General features: G+C 35.1%; 1 protein-coding gene across 3 annotated transcripts; it reads right to left on the minus strand.

The window, feature by feature from the left end:
• Positions 1 to 562: 562 nt before the first annotated feature.
• Positions 563 to 17,740, minus strand: LOC137404176 (uncharacterized). Of its 3 annotated transcripts, none has more exons than XM_068090333.1 (15): positions 17,725 to 17,740; positions 16,932 to 17,006; positions 15,827 to 15,952; positions 15,263 to 15,364; positions 14,406 to 14,545; positions 13,741 to 13,822; positions 13,080 to 13,197; positions 11,192 to 11,333; positions 8,398 to 8,609; positions 7,017 to 7,246; positions 5,023 to 5,099; positions 4,650 to 4,782; positions 4,352 to 4,448; positions 3,339 to 3,443; positions 563 to 1,332 (listed from the first exon to the last, which is right to left on the minus strand). In XM_068090333.1, the coding sequence occupies exons 3-15, from the start codon at positions 15,931 to 15,933 to the stop codon at positions 1,150 to 1,152; spliced, it is 1,728 nt and encodes a 575-aa protein (XP_067946434.1). In that variant the 5' UTR covers positions 15,934 to 15,952; positions 16,932 to 17,006; positions 17,725 to 17,740; the 3' UTR covers positions 563 to 1,149. The 3 variants fall into 3 exon arrangements, with proteins under 3 accessions (XP_067946434.1, XP_067946436.1, XP_067946433.1); XM_068090335.1 differs by lacking the exon at positions 17,725 to 17,740 and adding an exon at positions 17,170 to 17,212 and having other exon boundaries at positions 13,741 to 13,819; XM_068090332.1 differs by lacking the exon at positions 17,725 to 17,740 and adding an exon at positions 17,170 to 17,212.
• Between the last annotated feature and the right edge of the window lie 87 nt (positions 17,741 to 17,827).

Genomic DNA, 17,827 nt, shown 5'->3' on the forward strand with positions numbered 1-17,827 from the left:
GTTAAGATTGTCTACAGTAGAATCATCATGTATATACGTGTATATATATTTCTCAAAGTATGTTCGTATGTATGCATTCCGGCTAAAGCTAATAAAATCTTGGAATAAAGAATCCGTACCGAAAAAGATTTGATCTCAGACCCTCCACAATAGGCCACAGATAATGAGTTGATAGCTTGCCGATGTAAGTCGGTATATCGGAGCACATACCCAACGACTTTATATACCACACAGGGTGTTTGCATAAGAAAGTGATTGTCATTAGTTAGCTTACAAAAATTTTCCATTGGCAATCTGCCAGGCTAATAGCAAGTGGCAGGCAACTCTCATTACTCATTGTTTATAAGCTGATTATTAATACTCGGGCAACACCGGGTAGCACAGCTAGTCATAGTTATTTGAGACCAGAAAATTTCCCATAGTAGGTCTTGAACTACTAATCTGCTGTTTGGCAGACCAGATTGTTAACCGCTAGACCACCGCTGCTTAATTCTACTACCAATATACATTCTACACAAAACTTTAGGCCATCCATTTTACTAGAGAGCACAAAACCAAAGAAAATTAAAATACCATACTTTACTAACAAGTAAACAGAAATAATTTAAAAGACAAGCAATATGTATTTTGTAGCAAGAAAAACAACTAAACTAACACAACACACGCTTGAAGGTTGGACGCCATTAAAGGTAAAAAATAACGCATCGTCTTACACTGTGGTCCTTTATAGCCAAATGGGTTTCACAAAAAAATAAAAAATAAGCAGCCACACTTGATATTTAAAAAAAATCAATACTTGATTTTATTGTTTGTGACGTTCCAGGCTGCTTCATTAGGCTATAGATAATGCTGACACAACATGGAGAATAAAAATTATATTTAAATTTAAAAACTTGGCAACCTCCATCCTTTGACAACAACACACAGAATATACAAATATTATCTGGGGCTTTCATAAAAGATCATACAGCAATAAGCATTATAAAAATGTCTAGAGGATCCTACAAGATTGAATAAATACACTAAGTAAGCATGCAAATATGTTACACTAAGGCCACAACTAGTATAGTGCAAGAATTTGCAACGAACCAAGTCAAGGCGACCGGAACACCTCGAGTAGAAAATAAAGCGCTGCAATGTCGGGAGTTGTCAGTGTATGGATGTTTTATTGAACAACTGCGACTGAAACTGCATGGCATGACTCATCTCCAACAGATCTTTAGTAACTTTCTTTAATTCACGATTGTATAGAGTTGTCTGTTCGATATCACGAGATGTGACGCCATTTGCTGATTTTGATTTTCTGGCCAAATCTTCAGCTTCAGCCATCGTCTACAACAAATACAATATTTCATACCTATATAAAAATTGTTCTCACTCTGGGTACCCAAGTGGTAGGTAATGTCTGCTCTAACTCGAATCTCCTATCAGACACCTGGGAGTTTGAGCACTCGCTGTAAGATATTAGCTATTCCTAATAGCGCGATTTTCTACAACTTACTAGTGTTAACTGTTGATGGTATTGTGCCAATCCACATTTAATGTGCACGTGTTATAGCGCCAAATGCTCAATGACTGCTGGAGTACACAATGCCACATGTCATCATCTTTATTTCAGAACATACAAATTACCGAACCCAGATGTCAGTTGATAGTCTGTTAGGGAAAATAACAATAAAAAAGATTTATACCTGATTACTAGTCTGTTAATTTATTTTTCTATACAACCATATCTCGACTTTCGATCAATTCTGATCTCGACTAAATCAGATTTCGATCAAAAAAATTGAGTTTTAAACCTTAAACTTCGACCAAAAATTTGGATTTCAACCATAGTGTTCTTTACTTTATTGTGTTTCAAAGATGAAAGACAAGAAAGGTGTTTGCTGTGTTTTTTTATTTTACATTTTATTTATTTTTATTTATTACTTTTTTATTTATTTTATCTTTGCTGGGATGCTTACTGCACTTTCAAATAGAATTCTTTTTAGATCATAACCTTAGCATAGGCCTTCGCTGCTTTAATTTTCATGTTAAAAATGGAAAAAATAAAACATATGAAGAATTTTTTTTTCTTACCTTAAATAGAACCCATTTTATTAAAACATAACAAAGTCTATTCCTACACTTCTCTATTTATCATACAGTATATACAAGACTCTAAGAGAACAAGGCTGGATTGCCAGTAGCTACAGATACAACAGTTCATTCTCAACCTAGTTTAGACTGTTAATAGATTTGCTATGATACAAACACTGTACTTCATATATTACCTGCTTTCTTATCACACTCAGTTTATGGTGTGGAATAGTAAAAATGCTTTTAACCCTTTGAACCCTCTATTAACCCTCTGAACCCTCTATTAACCCTCTGAACCCTGGCCGTTCTTGTCAATGTGTCAGTGACGCTGGACAATTTGTCCAACCATCCGAAGTTTTTAAACTTCTATTAAATATATTTAAATGTGCTCATACTACAACGATATTTGGTAAAGCACTAGTAAAAAAGTGGGGCAACCCACAGCAAATGCCATCAAACAAAAAAAAACAGGATTTCACCATTATTCAGGCTAAAACTATAAAAACTGATACGATTTTAAAAACTCGTAAAAATATTTACAGTAGCATCAAATCCATTGGGCACGCGCTCATCATCCATGACTCAAAATAATCTAGAAAATCATAGCTACTATTATAAAACTCTCCATCTGCAGCACAATCATCTATGACCTACCAACAAACGAGCCGTAACAATCTTTTTCCTGTCATCGTTCCAACAAAAATTGTTACTATAACGAAAGAAGTAGATGAAGATACTTGCAAATAGTTAAAAATGGAAGTGAAATTTCTGGTCTAATACCCTGTGCAAGAATTAATTTGATTGATTTAGGCTGTAAACTAGAAACAGTATTTGTAAACAGAGCCATGTGAATGCACGTATTCCACCCGATAAAGTTTCTGACACACTCTCCGGAATACCGGCCATTTGGGTTCAAACTAGCGGCATTGTTTATACGTACTGGAAAAATAGCTTCAAGATTTTGAACAAACTGGAGCATATTTTAGTTGAAAATCGAAATTTGCCTGTATTAGCCTGCATTAGTTAAAATGCTATATGTAAACCTATGCAGCACTTATATGAATTACCATTGGAAAATTAAACAAATAGTAATGTAATCATATGGAGATACTGGTTCCAACATACAAGGGTTTTAACATATGAAGCAGGTCCTGGACCAGATTTAATTTGTATGTAGAAGTTTGTGTGTAAACCTAGACAGCTACCCAAGTGATGGAAAACGTAGCAAGGAAAACAAGACAAGTAGTTTGGTTGTTTACCATAGTGAACTTGCTCTTCAGTCTGTTTGTCTCATTAGCCAAGTCTACATTCCTGCCTGTAGGAAGTTTTAGGGGACGCTGTTGTGACCAGCCAGCCAAGCAGTGCTATAATAGCCAAGTTTTATTTTATTCAGTGCCATATAGACAGAAGACAAAATCATTCTTGTTCTGTTATCAAAGACATGAATAAGAACAGAAAGGTTCCGACTTCTTATTTTATGCCTGGTCTCAATTTTTATAGATGGTGAAATATGGTCCAAAGCTAAAACTGTATGCTGTAGACTTTATAACAACCCAATACAAACTTTAAACATGAACGACCGGTCATTTGACATACGAGTTCAAATCCCATACAATGTAATCTTTTTCTCCACCTCCAACTGTTTCCGACAGACAAACGAGCACAGCTATTATTATAGTGAAGAATATAATCAACTCTTGAAAGAGAGCAGACAACTCAGTATCTTGTATGCACCAACTTTCTAAAAACACTAACATAATTGAATGCATGAATTTAAAAGATCAACACGTCTCAGCTACAAAGAGAAAACCAGCTTGGCACATGGCGATGAGTGCTCAGTACGGTAATTTAGGAGAGATCAGAGCCGTATAGCTTCACAGAGTCCTGCGACTAACAGAAGCGTATATGGGAGCTCGCTCGTTTCCAAACAAACAGGCCACACCTACTATTTTTATATAAGTTATAATGAAGAGGCCGTAACATTAACCAACAAAAAATACTCCCATCGGCAGTCCCTCTGAAATTGATTGTTGTGTCATACACCATTTAAAAGATAACAAAATTCTCTACAAGAAACTACGAATAATTTTTTTCGTAAAAATGTTAAGTAAATGCAAAAAAGTGAGTTATTGAGAGCGAGGTAAGAATATTCCCTTAGAGATCAGTATGTCGATTGGATTTGTTTGGAAACAAGCGTTTTTGTTTCCGGTTTTTGTCGCAGGACTCTGTGAAACTATACACGGCTCTGAGAGAAAAGGAAGTAATTTCTCACCTTAGAAAGAGCCACAGAGTCAGATGGGTCAAAACTCTTCCTCCGATGGGGTTTTATTCTGTACGGAGAACTCAATGTGCAGCGGGGAATGCTGACCCTAAAACAGCGCGAGTAGATCTATAGCACACTCTAGTGTATGACATTTCATCACTATAGGCTGCTTTAATGGTTTTATATACTTACGATTAAAAAGGCAACGTGAGATCATTCGCTGTTCCATGCAAACCAAGGGTGCACAACTCTATATAAGTTTTTATCTAATAACTACATAATTGAATACATTTGCATTTCTGCACACCTTACAAAACTCGGAGAATTGGAAGATGGGAGTTGTTTTTTCTTGCTGCAGACAGCGCATCGGCTCTCCCCTGCCTTGTCACTGTTCATTGGGACTGTGTATAGCCTCGAGTTAACTGTGTAGCTGTGGATACCTGAAAAGATTATCCTAACCATAGACATCTAGACACAAATTGACATGGGCATATAAATGAACAAACTAATAAGTAACAGGATGATAAAGTAATCGATAAGTCTAAATATTCTAGATCCCTTTAAACTTTGGCACGTTTGACGAAAAAAATAATGACACATCAAATTGAATGCTGTTAGCAGCGACACTGTCAGCGTCAGCTCGGCTAAACGCTCCAGTAGATAGACAAACAAACACTTACAGGTATGATTAGGTGAGTGAGCCTCAGGTATTGCAGGTGCTATATCGGCCGTATCCACAAGAAGTGACCCGGCACCCCTAAAACACCAAAACTGTTACAAACTATGCTCTGTGCATGTCCTTGAATAAATTATGGACTCTCTTCTAAGCTCAGTGCACTTAAAATAAATAATAAGAAGTAATTCAACAACAAAGTTGCAGACTTATATGTGTACCTGATTGCAATGAGTAGTGAATGAGCTCGCAGAGAAAAAGTTGATGAAAAAATCAGTTCAGGGCAACAAATATCAAGTGACTACTGACAAGGGAGCTCCCACAGCCACTGTATTCTGACTTTAGGAGCTCAGGCGCGATCTATGTCACATGAATGTACACCAAAAATAGGGAGTTGCCTACTCACTTCAACAACTAATAGTATTAAACATATCAAAGGACATTACTATGTCCTTCTATATAGTTACAATTAACTTTTTATAGTTTACCCATATAGCTATATGCACTCAGTATAATTCCCATAAGCCAACAACTCTGAACAAGGTAAAGAAGGGCACATCTTCAATGTCAATTTAAATCAATTTGTTCGCTTTTTTTTCCACAGCAAGGTTTACGATGCAAAGAAAAAACATATTGCTCATGTTAAAAATAAAATACTTACTAATGTAAGAACGGTCTATGTCGGTCTGAAGCCAGGGTTAGAGTCAAAGAGACTACAACTCATGCCATTCAGCTTGGTCGACCGACATTTTAAAACCTGCGCCAATTGATCGTCTTTGGGTATTTATGAATAATTGTGCAGCTACTTATTCTCTGTGCTTTGTCGACGCGCATGACAATCTCCAACGGTGAACTAAACTGCCAGAGTACTCGTATATATGCATTAGAGATAGACTGGATATATGGATTTTTTTAAGTACTATGATGCAAAAACTCTACATAAGTTTTCTTGATTAGTGGAATTTACATAAAGGAGGTTTACATTATAGAGGCATCTATTGTACATGAATTTTAATTTTTTTGCCAAATTGGTATAAATATTGCAAATCAGCCCATTTTGAGCTGCAAAAAAATATTAAAACAAACAATTTCTCCCACTTTCCGCTATATCAACTTATAGGAAGTATAGTGTAGGCAGAAGTACTCAAGCACATTCCTCAGAATTTCACTGCATTATAGAATTAAGCGCAGATTGACAAAGAAAAATTTATAGCTAGATTTAACCCAAGTCCAGTTATGAAAAGGTTACAAAGTTGAAAATTTTCATGTCACACTTTTGAGCTTTAAAAGAACAGAAACAAAGTTAAACCCTCGTTTAACATCCAGTTTTCACTCTCCACAAGTAGTGTTACTAGAAGGGTAAGGTTAAAAGATTTAGATATTCTTTTCATTTCTACAATAAAACTTATATTGAATGTAGGACTTTCCGATAACAGGCATAGTTTGAGCCCTTGCTCATCTAGATCAGCGCTTGGCTATTCTTATATCATCATCAAACCCTGACTGACGAATCCTATGGCTGACGAGGGCCCCTGTTTTGAATGTAACCAAAATGCTCACAACATCATAAAAACAGACATATTCGGAGTAGGCCTATATGAAAACAATATGTTATTGGAAGGTCATTCTAGGGAAAGTCTGATGTTGTCACACAGCAGCAACATAGGAAAGACAACTCACTTTATCTTCTTTAGCTGGTTTTTTGCCTCTTTTCTGCTACCATCTGATCAAATAGGTTTCTTTGTGGTTAAATGAAATTTAACCACAAAGAAAGGTCATTTTAACAATTGATGACGTTACAATATTTATTTTTGGTAAAATAAAAAAAATGAAAATCCAGATTCCAATAGGCAAGTTGTTGTAATGAAAATTACACTGATTCTTGCACCCCCCAACTACAGTTCACCTAATGAGGAAACTCTGGTCTAGATGATGTCAGAGCCTTTGAAAAAAACTACACACAGTGAGGTGACTGCAATCAAATATAGCTGTCGGACTAACCTGGTAGGAAGAGCAACGGCATCGTTCTCGCACTCATCTCTGTGAAGTCGCCGAAACTCCCGCAGTTCCCTGAAGTAGGACTCGTGTTTGTCTGCCACTTCTGCTGCGTCTGATTGGTCAAGCAGGGCCGCTATCCAGTCATATCCCATCATCCTCTGCTTAATTACACTCATCGTGGGAACGTCCGGTGAGGGCCCCGACATTGTGCGAACGTCTGGTGAGGGCTCCAACTATACGAGACACAAAGTTATAATTGGGTCTTAACTAAGCCAATGAATTGTCAAAGTGTGCTGATGCCGCAGCTTTCTAGCTTGTCATTAAGCAAAATATCTTTAAATGTCAGCAGTGGATGCTAGCTGACAGCAAAACTACAAGACTGGAACTCATTTGAAATAGACAGAATCTTAGCTACATAATTGGTTATTAAAATATTCCCCAAACTACAGTCTGCAAGCACAGTAAGCATTCATAAATTCTAACTCAGTTCATAACTTAAAATTGGAATCTTCATGAAACAGGAAATAGAGTTTTTGGAACAAGAGTCAAAATTTTAACACTTCTGAACACTTTCTCAACATTCACAATTCCTATACATGTAAGTGCATGTATATATTTTTGTACATGTGGCTACTTGCATTGTACATTGTATACACAGATCTGAACACACCAAGAGACAATACGGATTGAATGGTTAAGCATGACTGGGGCGAGAATCAAAGTCCATGCTAAATATTCTTGAGCCAATCAGCGTTAGGATATCAAAATAATGAAAAGTTCTTTTTGCAATTCTCTGTAGATGAAGCCGCAAAGTAGGGGGTATTACTGTATTCCAGTTTACTAACAGTATAAATGATGACAATAAAAAATAATTTGCAATGAGCTTATGTGTGAGTTGATGAATTGAAGTTTAAACTATTACTGTTGGTACATGGCCCGTCGAAGAGGCAAAAATGTGTGGAGAAAAGATAACTTCCTGGAAAAACTTGAGTAAAACCAGCAGCCGGCTCAGCCCGAACAAGTGCATAACTCCTGGGATGATTCCTGGTGATCCATGACTAGTTTATTTAACAAGACTCAGCCAGCCTGCATGAGCATGATAGCCTTTGTTGAGTTAAATTGACACATTTACCCTTAACTAAAAAAAATGGTTTCATCGACAAAAGCAAATGCAACCCAAAATTACCAACATGTTCAGACTTGCTATTTACACTTACCCAGCATTTAAAATAAAACACCTAGTCATGAGCATTTCAACAAAACAGAAAAAGGAAATGCGTGGTATCCTTTGACATTCCAGGTCAAAGCAGTAAGACGTAATCACTGTCTGCAGTTGTTACAACTTTTGTGTCGCCTCCTTCAATATGAGGACACATGTACTGACCCCTGATAACGAAGTTGGAGTCACCATAGTATTAGGATCCGGAGTCATCTGCCCCTGAACAAGACCTTTGTCTTCACTCTCATTCTCTACCGTTTTTCTCAAGTTTCCCATCTCCGCTTTAAGCTGAACAGGGTCAGATAAGTCAGACTCCAATTTATTAATTGTGTCAGCATCCGTAACATAGGAAGTCCATCGACTGAATTCATTCTCATCTACATGCAATATAATATTAAATGTACGATGTTGCTAGAGCCAAGTCACACTACAAGTGAACATTAGACAGCTGAACTAGGGATACCATCTGTAAGCATATCATTCAACAACACTGTTGAAAGGTCAACAGCAAATTTGTGTTTTTAAATTGAAAAAGATCTGAAGTGATGTCACACAATGCTGCTCCTGCTGTATATAAACAGCAATTAGCTTGATGCATCTATGAAAAGAATGGTATAAAGTACTAAACAACAAACCTGACTCAAAAAATACTCCATCTTATAATCCTATCATAAACTGCATATATGTACTGTCATGAGCTAAGTTAGTTTGCCAACACCAAGAGAAAATATTACAGAAAAAACAGAAATCACTGCCATTTTGCGCAAACAGACGTTGACGCAAACTTGTCGTTAACACCAACAAAACCTGTCAATTTTGCATTTATACCAATAATTTTTTATCTATTTATGTATAAATATAATATATTTATATATAGATGTTTATGATATATATAATATCTATTTATTTTTAACGTCACCATATCTAAAACATTTTTTTATAAAAATGATTATGGGTTGCCCAATAAAAGTATATAGTGTACCTGTATATATGGAAAGCTTAGTTTTTTGAAAAGAGAACGTAACTCCTCAATTCTGCCCACAGCCACAAGTTGTGAGACTGAATGAATTGGCATTTGTGTGAAAATTACTTTATTCAAATTTTGGGTATGCTTGGAATGTATGTATAGGTATATTATATATGAATGTTAGGTAACGTATACACATATAAGCTGAGTCAGTAAAGCCTTGTCTCCGATTACTCTATACGATTAACTATTACAGTGTTGAGATAAATTCCTTTTGACAATGTTGTCTACATATCACTTAATAAGTCACTTCTGTTGTCTCTCAATTTATACAAATCATCGTAAGCATAGAATCATTTTAAAAATAGCTAAAAATCAGCCTATTAAAACATTCAAAGAGTCAGCAAAGCTTCAAGTTACAATGTTTTAGCGCAGAACTTTTATATATTATACCAACAGCAATTCCTATCACTACATAAACTCACATTAGCTATTCCAAAATTACAGCTAGCAGAATTTGAGTGCACCACCATTCTAACGTTAAGCTACGTGTAAGTGAGTAAAATCAAAATTTAATTTTTTAATTAATCTCAAAAGTTGTCATTGTTTACAAAACGTAAAAATCTAAAGATTTCCTTCAAGTGCTTTAGAATGAGTAACTTTGGTATGTATAGCAAGCTAGCTCCAGGATTTTACCGGCTCTAAGAAACATAACAATAATAATACTGGTGATGATGATGATAATAATGAAAACTATACAGATGATAATAATACAATAATTGTTGTAATAATGCAATAATAATAATGAAAATCATCATAAAAATAATAGAGTCAACCTAAAAACATGACTTATTTTTCTGGTTTAAAAATAACACTTGAGGAATTTTCAACGTTATCAAATTATTTCAGTCGTGTAGGTAAAAATAAAAAACAGAAATGAAAAATAAAGATAATAAAATATGTTAAATTTAATTATCTCAAGTTAGAATAAGTCCCAACACATATTTTTATCACTCGCTCAACCTCCAACACAGTATCAAAATATTTTAAAAGCTATTTTTTATCATTATCTATTCTTTTAATTTTCGTGGTTGGTAATTTTAATGTTCGTTTGAAATTGAAATGGCACAATTTTTAATAATTGTGCCATTTCAATTTGAAAATGTGCCGTTACACTCATATTTCCAGTTTTGGTAAAACTATAAAAGCTAAATGCTTTGACATGTGGACAATTGTAATATCTGGAGTAGGAATCGCCCCTACATTCTCGCTCCAATCGCTTAGACAAATTATCAGACAAGGAAAGTCCGATATTTCACTTTTACGTTTGTACCAGTATCATCCATCAAAACTTTGAATACAACGAGCATCTGCTACAACAGTCACTTTTTTATACTATACACACACACGCTTCCATGTACTGATCATTTACGTTTTCTCTTAATTTATTTGAGCAGCACAAAAACACGAGAACACTTTTCTCATGACATGAAGTTTAAAAGGTAGAATGGTAACTGTTGTAACTTTGTTATATGTTAAATAAAAATAAATTTTCTGTGCAAAAACTTATTTATTACCGGGCATTCAGCTAGTCTTCACAAAAATAGGAACTGTGTCCGTCCGAAGCCACTCTACGAGCGTTAGGAAAAACTATCATCACACGGAAACTGAACACACCACCTTACCATTTCACAGAATAATTATGTACCTACTTATTACACATGATGGTAATACTAGAGACAAACACAACTCGCCTCGCCAAACCAGACGGCATCAACTTCAAAAAATACACGCTGCCTTTCCTATCATTGAAGTTATCAACAGCTAAACATATCTTTTAACTGCCACATCTCTCAATTATAAGACTTCCTACCCTTGTATGAAAATAATATCCCCAAAAATAATTTTTTGCAATGCTAGAACTTTTTGATGTTTTTCAGGCTGTTTCAGAGACATTCGCTACAATAATTATATGGAGTTATCCTATCTCACCAGCTTGAGATGGAACTTTTCTACTTCTAACTTTTTCTTTACTGGTTGACTTCTTTGACACGTCACTCCTCTTGCCAACGCTGACCCGCGTATGTTTCGCTCTTTCCATCCACCCGGGGGTATGAACAAACTTTGACTTGACCTGAGAAAAATGCAACGCTCCTTATTGTAAGGCGTTTAAATAACTTCACTCCTCGAGCGCTGATAACTTGGTTTTACCAACTTCTCTCACTACACCTTGAATGATTTGCCTATTAGTATATTCATAGTGGTGAACATGATGATTTCATCTTGTGATAATTATTCTTGCGTAAAAAAGGTCAGCTGCCAAAAGTGTTTGATTAGATGACAGGATCAATAATTGCACATACATGTAGTTGTGATTCTAAAATCTTTTTTCAGTGATTGTGGGGTCACTGCTGCTACCCATATGTTGTACTTGCACTCACACAACAGTTACTTAAACCACAGCAACTGTGCTTAGATGCCCTTCCTCACACCACCAATGTCCTTGTGCGTTTAGAACCACCAATCTCCTGATTACGAGCCGGCGAGCTAACCACTGGACCACGGCACAAAGAGTAGTTTTTCTTCTTCATCTATTTAGTTTTGAAACTGATGACAGATAAACCTTTTAATACTGATTTACAGCTAATCCATTGGCATAGTATATCAAAACATCAAATATACGAAATATCAATTGTTGTTCAGTATCTTGTACATAAATAGATTTTGTTAACAAAAGCTTTAGTTCTAAGCTCTATGGCATTACAAAACCAACCAATGAGATAATAACAATCTAAAAGCATTCTATCCTGATGAAAGCGTAAAGTGCTGACTTAAATGCAAATACAGGTAAGTGTACATGTATGTGTACGTGTACATGTAGGTGTACAGGTAAGTGTACAGGCAAGTGTACATGTAAATGTACAGGTAAGTATACAGGTAAGTGTACAGGTAAGTATACAGGTAGGTGTACGGGTAAGTATACCGGTGAGTATACAGGTAAGTATACATGTGAGTGTACAGGTAAGTATACAGGTAAGTGTACATGCAAGTGTACAGGTAAGTATACATGTAAGTGTACAGGTAAGTATACATGTAAGTGTACAGGTAAGTATACAGGTAAGTATACAGGTAAGTATACAGGTAAGTGTACATATTGACCATACGGAGTGCTCACAGTGTTATGAACTGCTAGTTCTCTAATAATAAATCAAGAACCAAACATAAAAGCAAAAAGCTGCCTGCAAACAAAACACAATTCTTATTACCAAAAAAGAATATGAATATGCACGGCCTACGACCTTTTACTTTCAGTCTAAGGAAATTGGCTAAAATCAAGCGTCCAGGAATACATTATTGGCCTGCAGTGTTCAAAGCTATGTCAACCACTAAAAACTATTAAATATGTAAGATTTATATGAAAATCTAGGAATTGTTCTCTCATGGTTGCATAGCTTTGTATTATACTGAGTACATCTATACATTTCAGTCCACACTCAATACAATTTGCACAAACATAGCGTATCTGTGAAAGCTACTCCATACTCAGTATATCAAAGCATTTTCTTCCTATACTCAACACACCTGTACATGGTTGTCTTCCATTCCATCTCATCTAAATGATGCCATTTCGTGAACAACAACACTTTACCTGTAAGATCACAGTCAGCAGGCCTGCACACCACTGTGCCATATTCCACACACTCGTCCATTGCTATTACATATTGTACACACCTGTCCATCGCTGTCAAAAACTCCACACACCAGTCCATTGTTGTCCCATACTCCACACCCTTACATCGCTGTCACATACTCTACACACCTGTACACTGCTGTAACACGCTCTACACACCTGTCCATTGTTGTCACATACTGCACGCACCTGTACGTTGCTGTCTATCAAGCGCCGATGTTTAAGGATGGACTTCGGAGTAGCCTGAGAAGATCTTGTAGTTTTTTTGGGAGTTCTCAGTTTGTTAGTTGATTCTGAGAGAACTGCTCTGCAACCACAAAATAACGAGCTTTGAATGCTGTTATTGTCACGTCAACACTTGGAGAGAAAAAAGCATTTTCTACAGAATGATCATGGCAATTAATATTTGACAACTAGTTCTAGATGTCAATGATCTAGAATGTTCTAGAGATAACATGATGAATTCCTTGTAGCTATGGTTACCATAAACAAGCTAGAAATTTGTTTACAGTATTTTGAAGGAAAATGCACATTTCGCTCTATGCATATCTGATAAAGAACATTGACTTTTTATAATTAATCTAATAAACTCTACTTTGCCAAACTCATTGTTCTTACTAAAAATGCACTATTATCGAATTGTTTGCTTCGTCCACTTACAAAAGATCAATTCCAAACATCACATGTCTCTTTATATGTTATAAACAGAAAGCTGCCAAGCTTTACGATTTTTCAGCGCCTGCCTTCCTTTTGTAGCTATTAAACCTGGCATCCTACTATAATCCTAGCAACTAAATGTAAATTACTTTGACCACCATCTTGTTAACCTTTCTATTTAGTCATCCATTACCGTTGTGAGGTCGGTTCTGGGGAGGGTGTCTCTAACCTGGCAGCAGCTTTATCCAACTGGATTGGAGAGTTCATTTCCTCTGCTAAAGTCAAAACAGATATTAGTTGATGTTGAGTGAAGAACCTTCATAAATTGAGATTTATATTACAAGATTTATATTACGATTTATTATTATATTATTATAATTATTTTAAACAGACCAAGATAAGTACTGCAAGCTAAACCGAGTCCAATATAAAACTCTTTTGCACAAGAATACAATATTACAAAAAATAAAACAAAAATGTGGAATATTGAAAAACTGAGGCTATGATTGACAATCATACAATGATAACATTATAATAACGACTAAAACATTTATTACTTATAACAACCTGGCAAAAGAAAATAACTCCCAAATGAGGTTATGGTGACCCAATAACCGCTATTTGAGATACTATAAATTAGAATGACCTGCCATTTCTTTCTAAAGAGAGAAATGGAGAAAATGTATAAATATCAGTAAATGTCAACACAACATGCATCAGACAATCAAAGATAGAAGTAAAAAAGGAAAATTAACGCAAACATCCAAACAAGGAATTAGAAATGAGGCTGTACTGGTTGAAGGAAAGAAACAGCTAATGATATGAAGATGCAGAACAGGAAATGACACCCCAGCTTACCTAGCCTCCTTCGAACAGTCTTTGTCTCCTCAGGAGTTGTCCTCACAATAGTCAATTTGTCGCTAGCTGGGCTGATATTCAACGGAGAAGACGATACATCATATGGTGGATGTTCTCTCACAATGGCCCGGCTATCAAACCTTAGAAAAGGAAAAATAGGTAAAAATACCTGAACATTCTGAACACTAACAATTAGCTTCCTGGGTAGCCATATTTTAAAATTGGCTTCATGGGTGGCCAACACATTGTAAGATTGGCTTTATTCATCCTCAAAAATTAACTTCATGGGCGCAGTTTTATTGACAGCTCGATTTTTATATATTTCATTTTATAGAACAATTAAATTATAGTTATAAAATATGCTACTAATAATTGTTAATTAAAAAATTCTACAAAAATTTTAAGCTGATCTGAATCATGGAGCTTGATAACAAAATATATAAATGTATGTCTTGACAGACTTAGCAAAATTGTTGGGTCACTTTAAATTTTTGTGCTAACAAGACATTTTTATGCGATCAACAGAGGCTACATTTGCTATTAAACACAGCGAATGCCAAGAATTTAATAAAGACATGAGCACCTAGGTGATATAGAAACTTATAAATTTGACTAATTTGGAGTTGTCTGACTTTGCACTAACTATGAAAATGAGTGCAAAGTTAGACGATTCCAAATTATTCAACTTGGAACAATCTGCTCACCATTCAGTAAAAAGGAAATTAAAAAGTCAGTCAGTTATTGAATCACTTTAAACAGATTTTAGATATAAATAGAAGCCAAATGTATGAAATATGCTCCGTTTGTTCATCTATAATATTTGTGCTGCAATCGGCTCATTGATGAGCAATTACTACCTCATGTCACTGATATTGTTATTGTTAGTATTGCGGGGAGAAGGTGTAGGCTCCCTCTGTACTGCCAGCCTGTCTAACTGCTCTTGTAGTGAATCCAGATCCCTATCAACAGAGCATCACTTTAGACACATGTGAGCAGTTGTCATATCACAAGGATCAGTTAATAAATCATGTATAACGGATTAAATTGTGAATATTCAACAAATTTAGTGGTCAACTTTTCATATAAATAATCTTATAAAAATATGAATACTTGCTGATAAACAAATTGCCAAAAAATGTCAAAATTTCAAACCAAAAATCAAGACTAGTTGGAAAAAAAATTGATTTTATTGTTTTTGTTTAGCTTTTTAATAATCAAACTAAAATAAGATTGCATGATCTCTCCCATGCATCCACCGCATGAGCTAGCAAACAAAATAGAAGTAATCAATCATTGAAAACAACTGCAGTTAAAAATACTAAGTTGTAACCATGATGAACTTAATTTGCATAAAATTTCATAAAAAGAAAACACAATCATTAAACAAAAAGCTGGACATTCGAATATGACTTCTCAACTACCTGCCGAGTCTAGAAGCATCATAGCTTGACCTCTGAGCTGCCTTTTGACTTTGCACTAGCTTGCTAATAAGAGCTCGGTTGCGAGCACGAAGTTCTTCGACATCCATTGCCTGTCACCTGTTAGTCCTAAATAAATGTTGAATCCTATGTGATGATAAAAAACCAGTACTATGCCAATCATGTTCACTTAGCTACACTAATTTCACCAAAACAAATTTATTTTACAAAAAGGTTGAATGAATCCTTCAAACAATTTTTAGTCAAAAAGCCTTAAAATGACTGCAGTTAAGTTATAATTGCATGTCATACCTATTGCTTCAAAACTAATAGCTGCAGGTTATGATCAAAATATTAATATCAACATAAAATGTATCAAAAATCTGTATAAATTCAATGTGATCAGTAAAGCATTATAAATAATAAACAGGGATATTATTTATCGACATATTATTTATTTTAGACATGCCAAAATTTTTTGTCATAACAAAACTAATCTTAAAAGCTAACTTAATTAGCTACTTTTAACAAGTAGTGGGGATTTTGAGCTGACGAGACAAGCCAAGTGAGTTTGTGTAGCTAATGACTCTTTTTAATAAGCTGATGAGAGACTTCAGTGATGCCTCTTCTATTGATCCAATTGCTGGAGTGATTACACACATTTTGTGCTTTATGTAGCACTAGCTGTAATGCCCTGTTTTGCCCAGGTAATAAAAAAAGTTTTTGAACAGCAAATTGATTTGTATTTAACATGTAACAACAATTGCCATTCTAACTTTCAAACTACATATCATGAGAGAAGTGTTTTGTGTAGTTGAAATAATTTAGGAAAGAAAATAAAAAACAATGTAAAGGTTTTCAAACTTTGTCAAACAACTGTACATAATTATCAAACTTCACAACTTAACTTGTTTCATTGAAATAAATTAGGATGCAAAATAAAATGTAAAGGTGTTTAAATGCAAATCATTGGCAAGTAATGGCTAAATATAGTCTGTTTTGCTACGATTACAATGAAAAATTATTTGGTATACATTTATATGATTTTAGTTCCTTTCAGTGTTGGAATGCAAAAAATGGCATGCAAAATATGGATTGTAGTCCGAACCTCGACGGGTTTGAAGCTCGACGAGTTTGTATATCGACAAAGGTTGGTCCAATCTCGAAATTGTTTTTTCTCTCCCTATTTCCCATAAAGACTTTTGTTATGACAGGAGTGGAGTATAGCATTAACAGGTGATGGAGCATCCGTAAACAAATTATCTCACAGTAGTTGCCGTAATTTAGCAATAATGCTGGATGCATTTATGATATATGAGCAAAATATATCAAGGCTAAACACTTACTCTACTTATTGTATTTCATGAGTGGTCTCAATATTATTTATACATGTTCTCCAGAGTATATAATAGAGAAATAGACAATGCTTAACTTGGCACCAGCCTTTGTCTAGACTCGGATCAGCCTCTGTCGAGCTTAGGACTTGTCCATGTTGGAATTGTTTCCCGAAAATATCGTAGGCTATAGATGTACACAGAGTGGTATAAAAACCCGTATTAATTATCTAAAGCAATTACCTCCTGGTAAAAACTATCATCATTAGAAACTCATATAAAAACACTTCGTTCATCTTTTTTAAAACAGTTAATGTAAACCAGGCATACCTATTTAATGTTTGACACTTCTATCATTCAACAAATCACGTTAATTGAATGACTGTAAATCAACTACTTGTCATATTTGCTTCGTCTGTAACCATTTCAGTTAACATTATTGTCGTTTCTAATTTTTAAATAATATTATTGTTATTCATTGACTGTCAAAGTTTATGATTTATGTTTAAACCTAACTGGAATCACGCCCTTAGCAAAAATTTCAGCGACTAACTTAGTACTACTCACTGGCGCAGCAAATTACTACTAACAGACTTTTTGAAAAGGTACTCTAGCCCTTAGTTTTTAATATTCCAATGGTACATGCGTGTCGGTTGACTGAACCTCGACT

Source organism: Watersipora subatra, chromosome 9, assembly GCF_963576615.1.
Source record: "Watersipora subatra chromosome 9, tzWatSuba1.1, whole genome shotgun sequence".
Lineage (NCBI taxonomy): Eukaryota > Metazoa > Bryozoa > Gymnolaemata > Cheilostomatida > Watersiporidae > Watersipora > Watersipora subatra.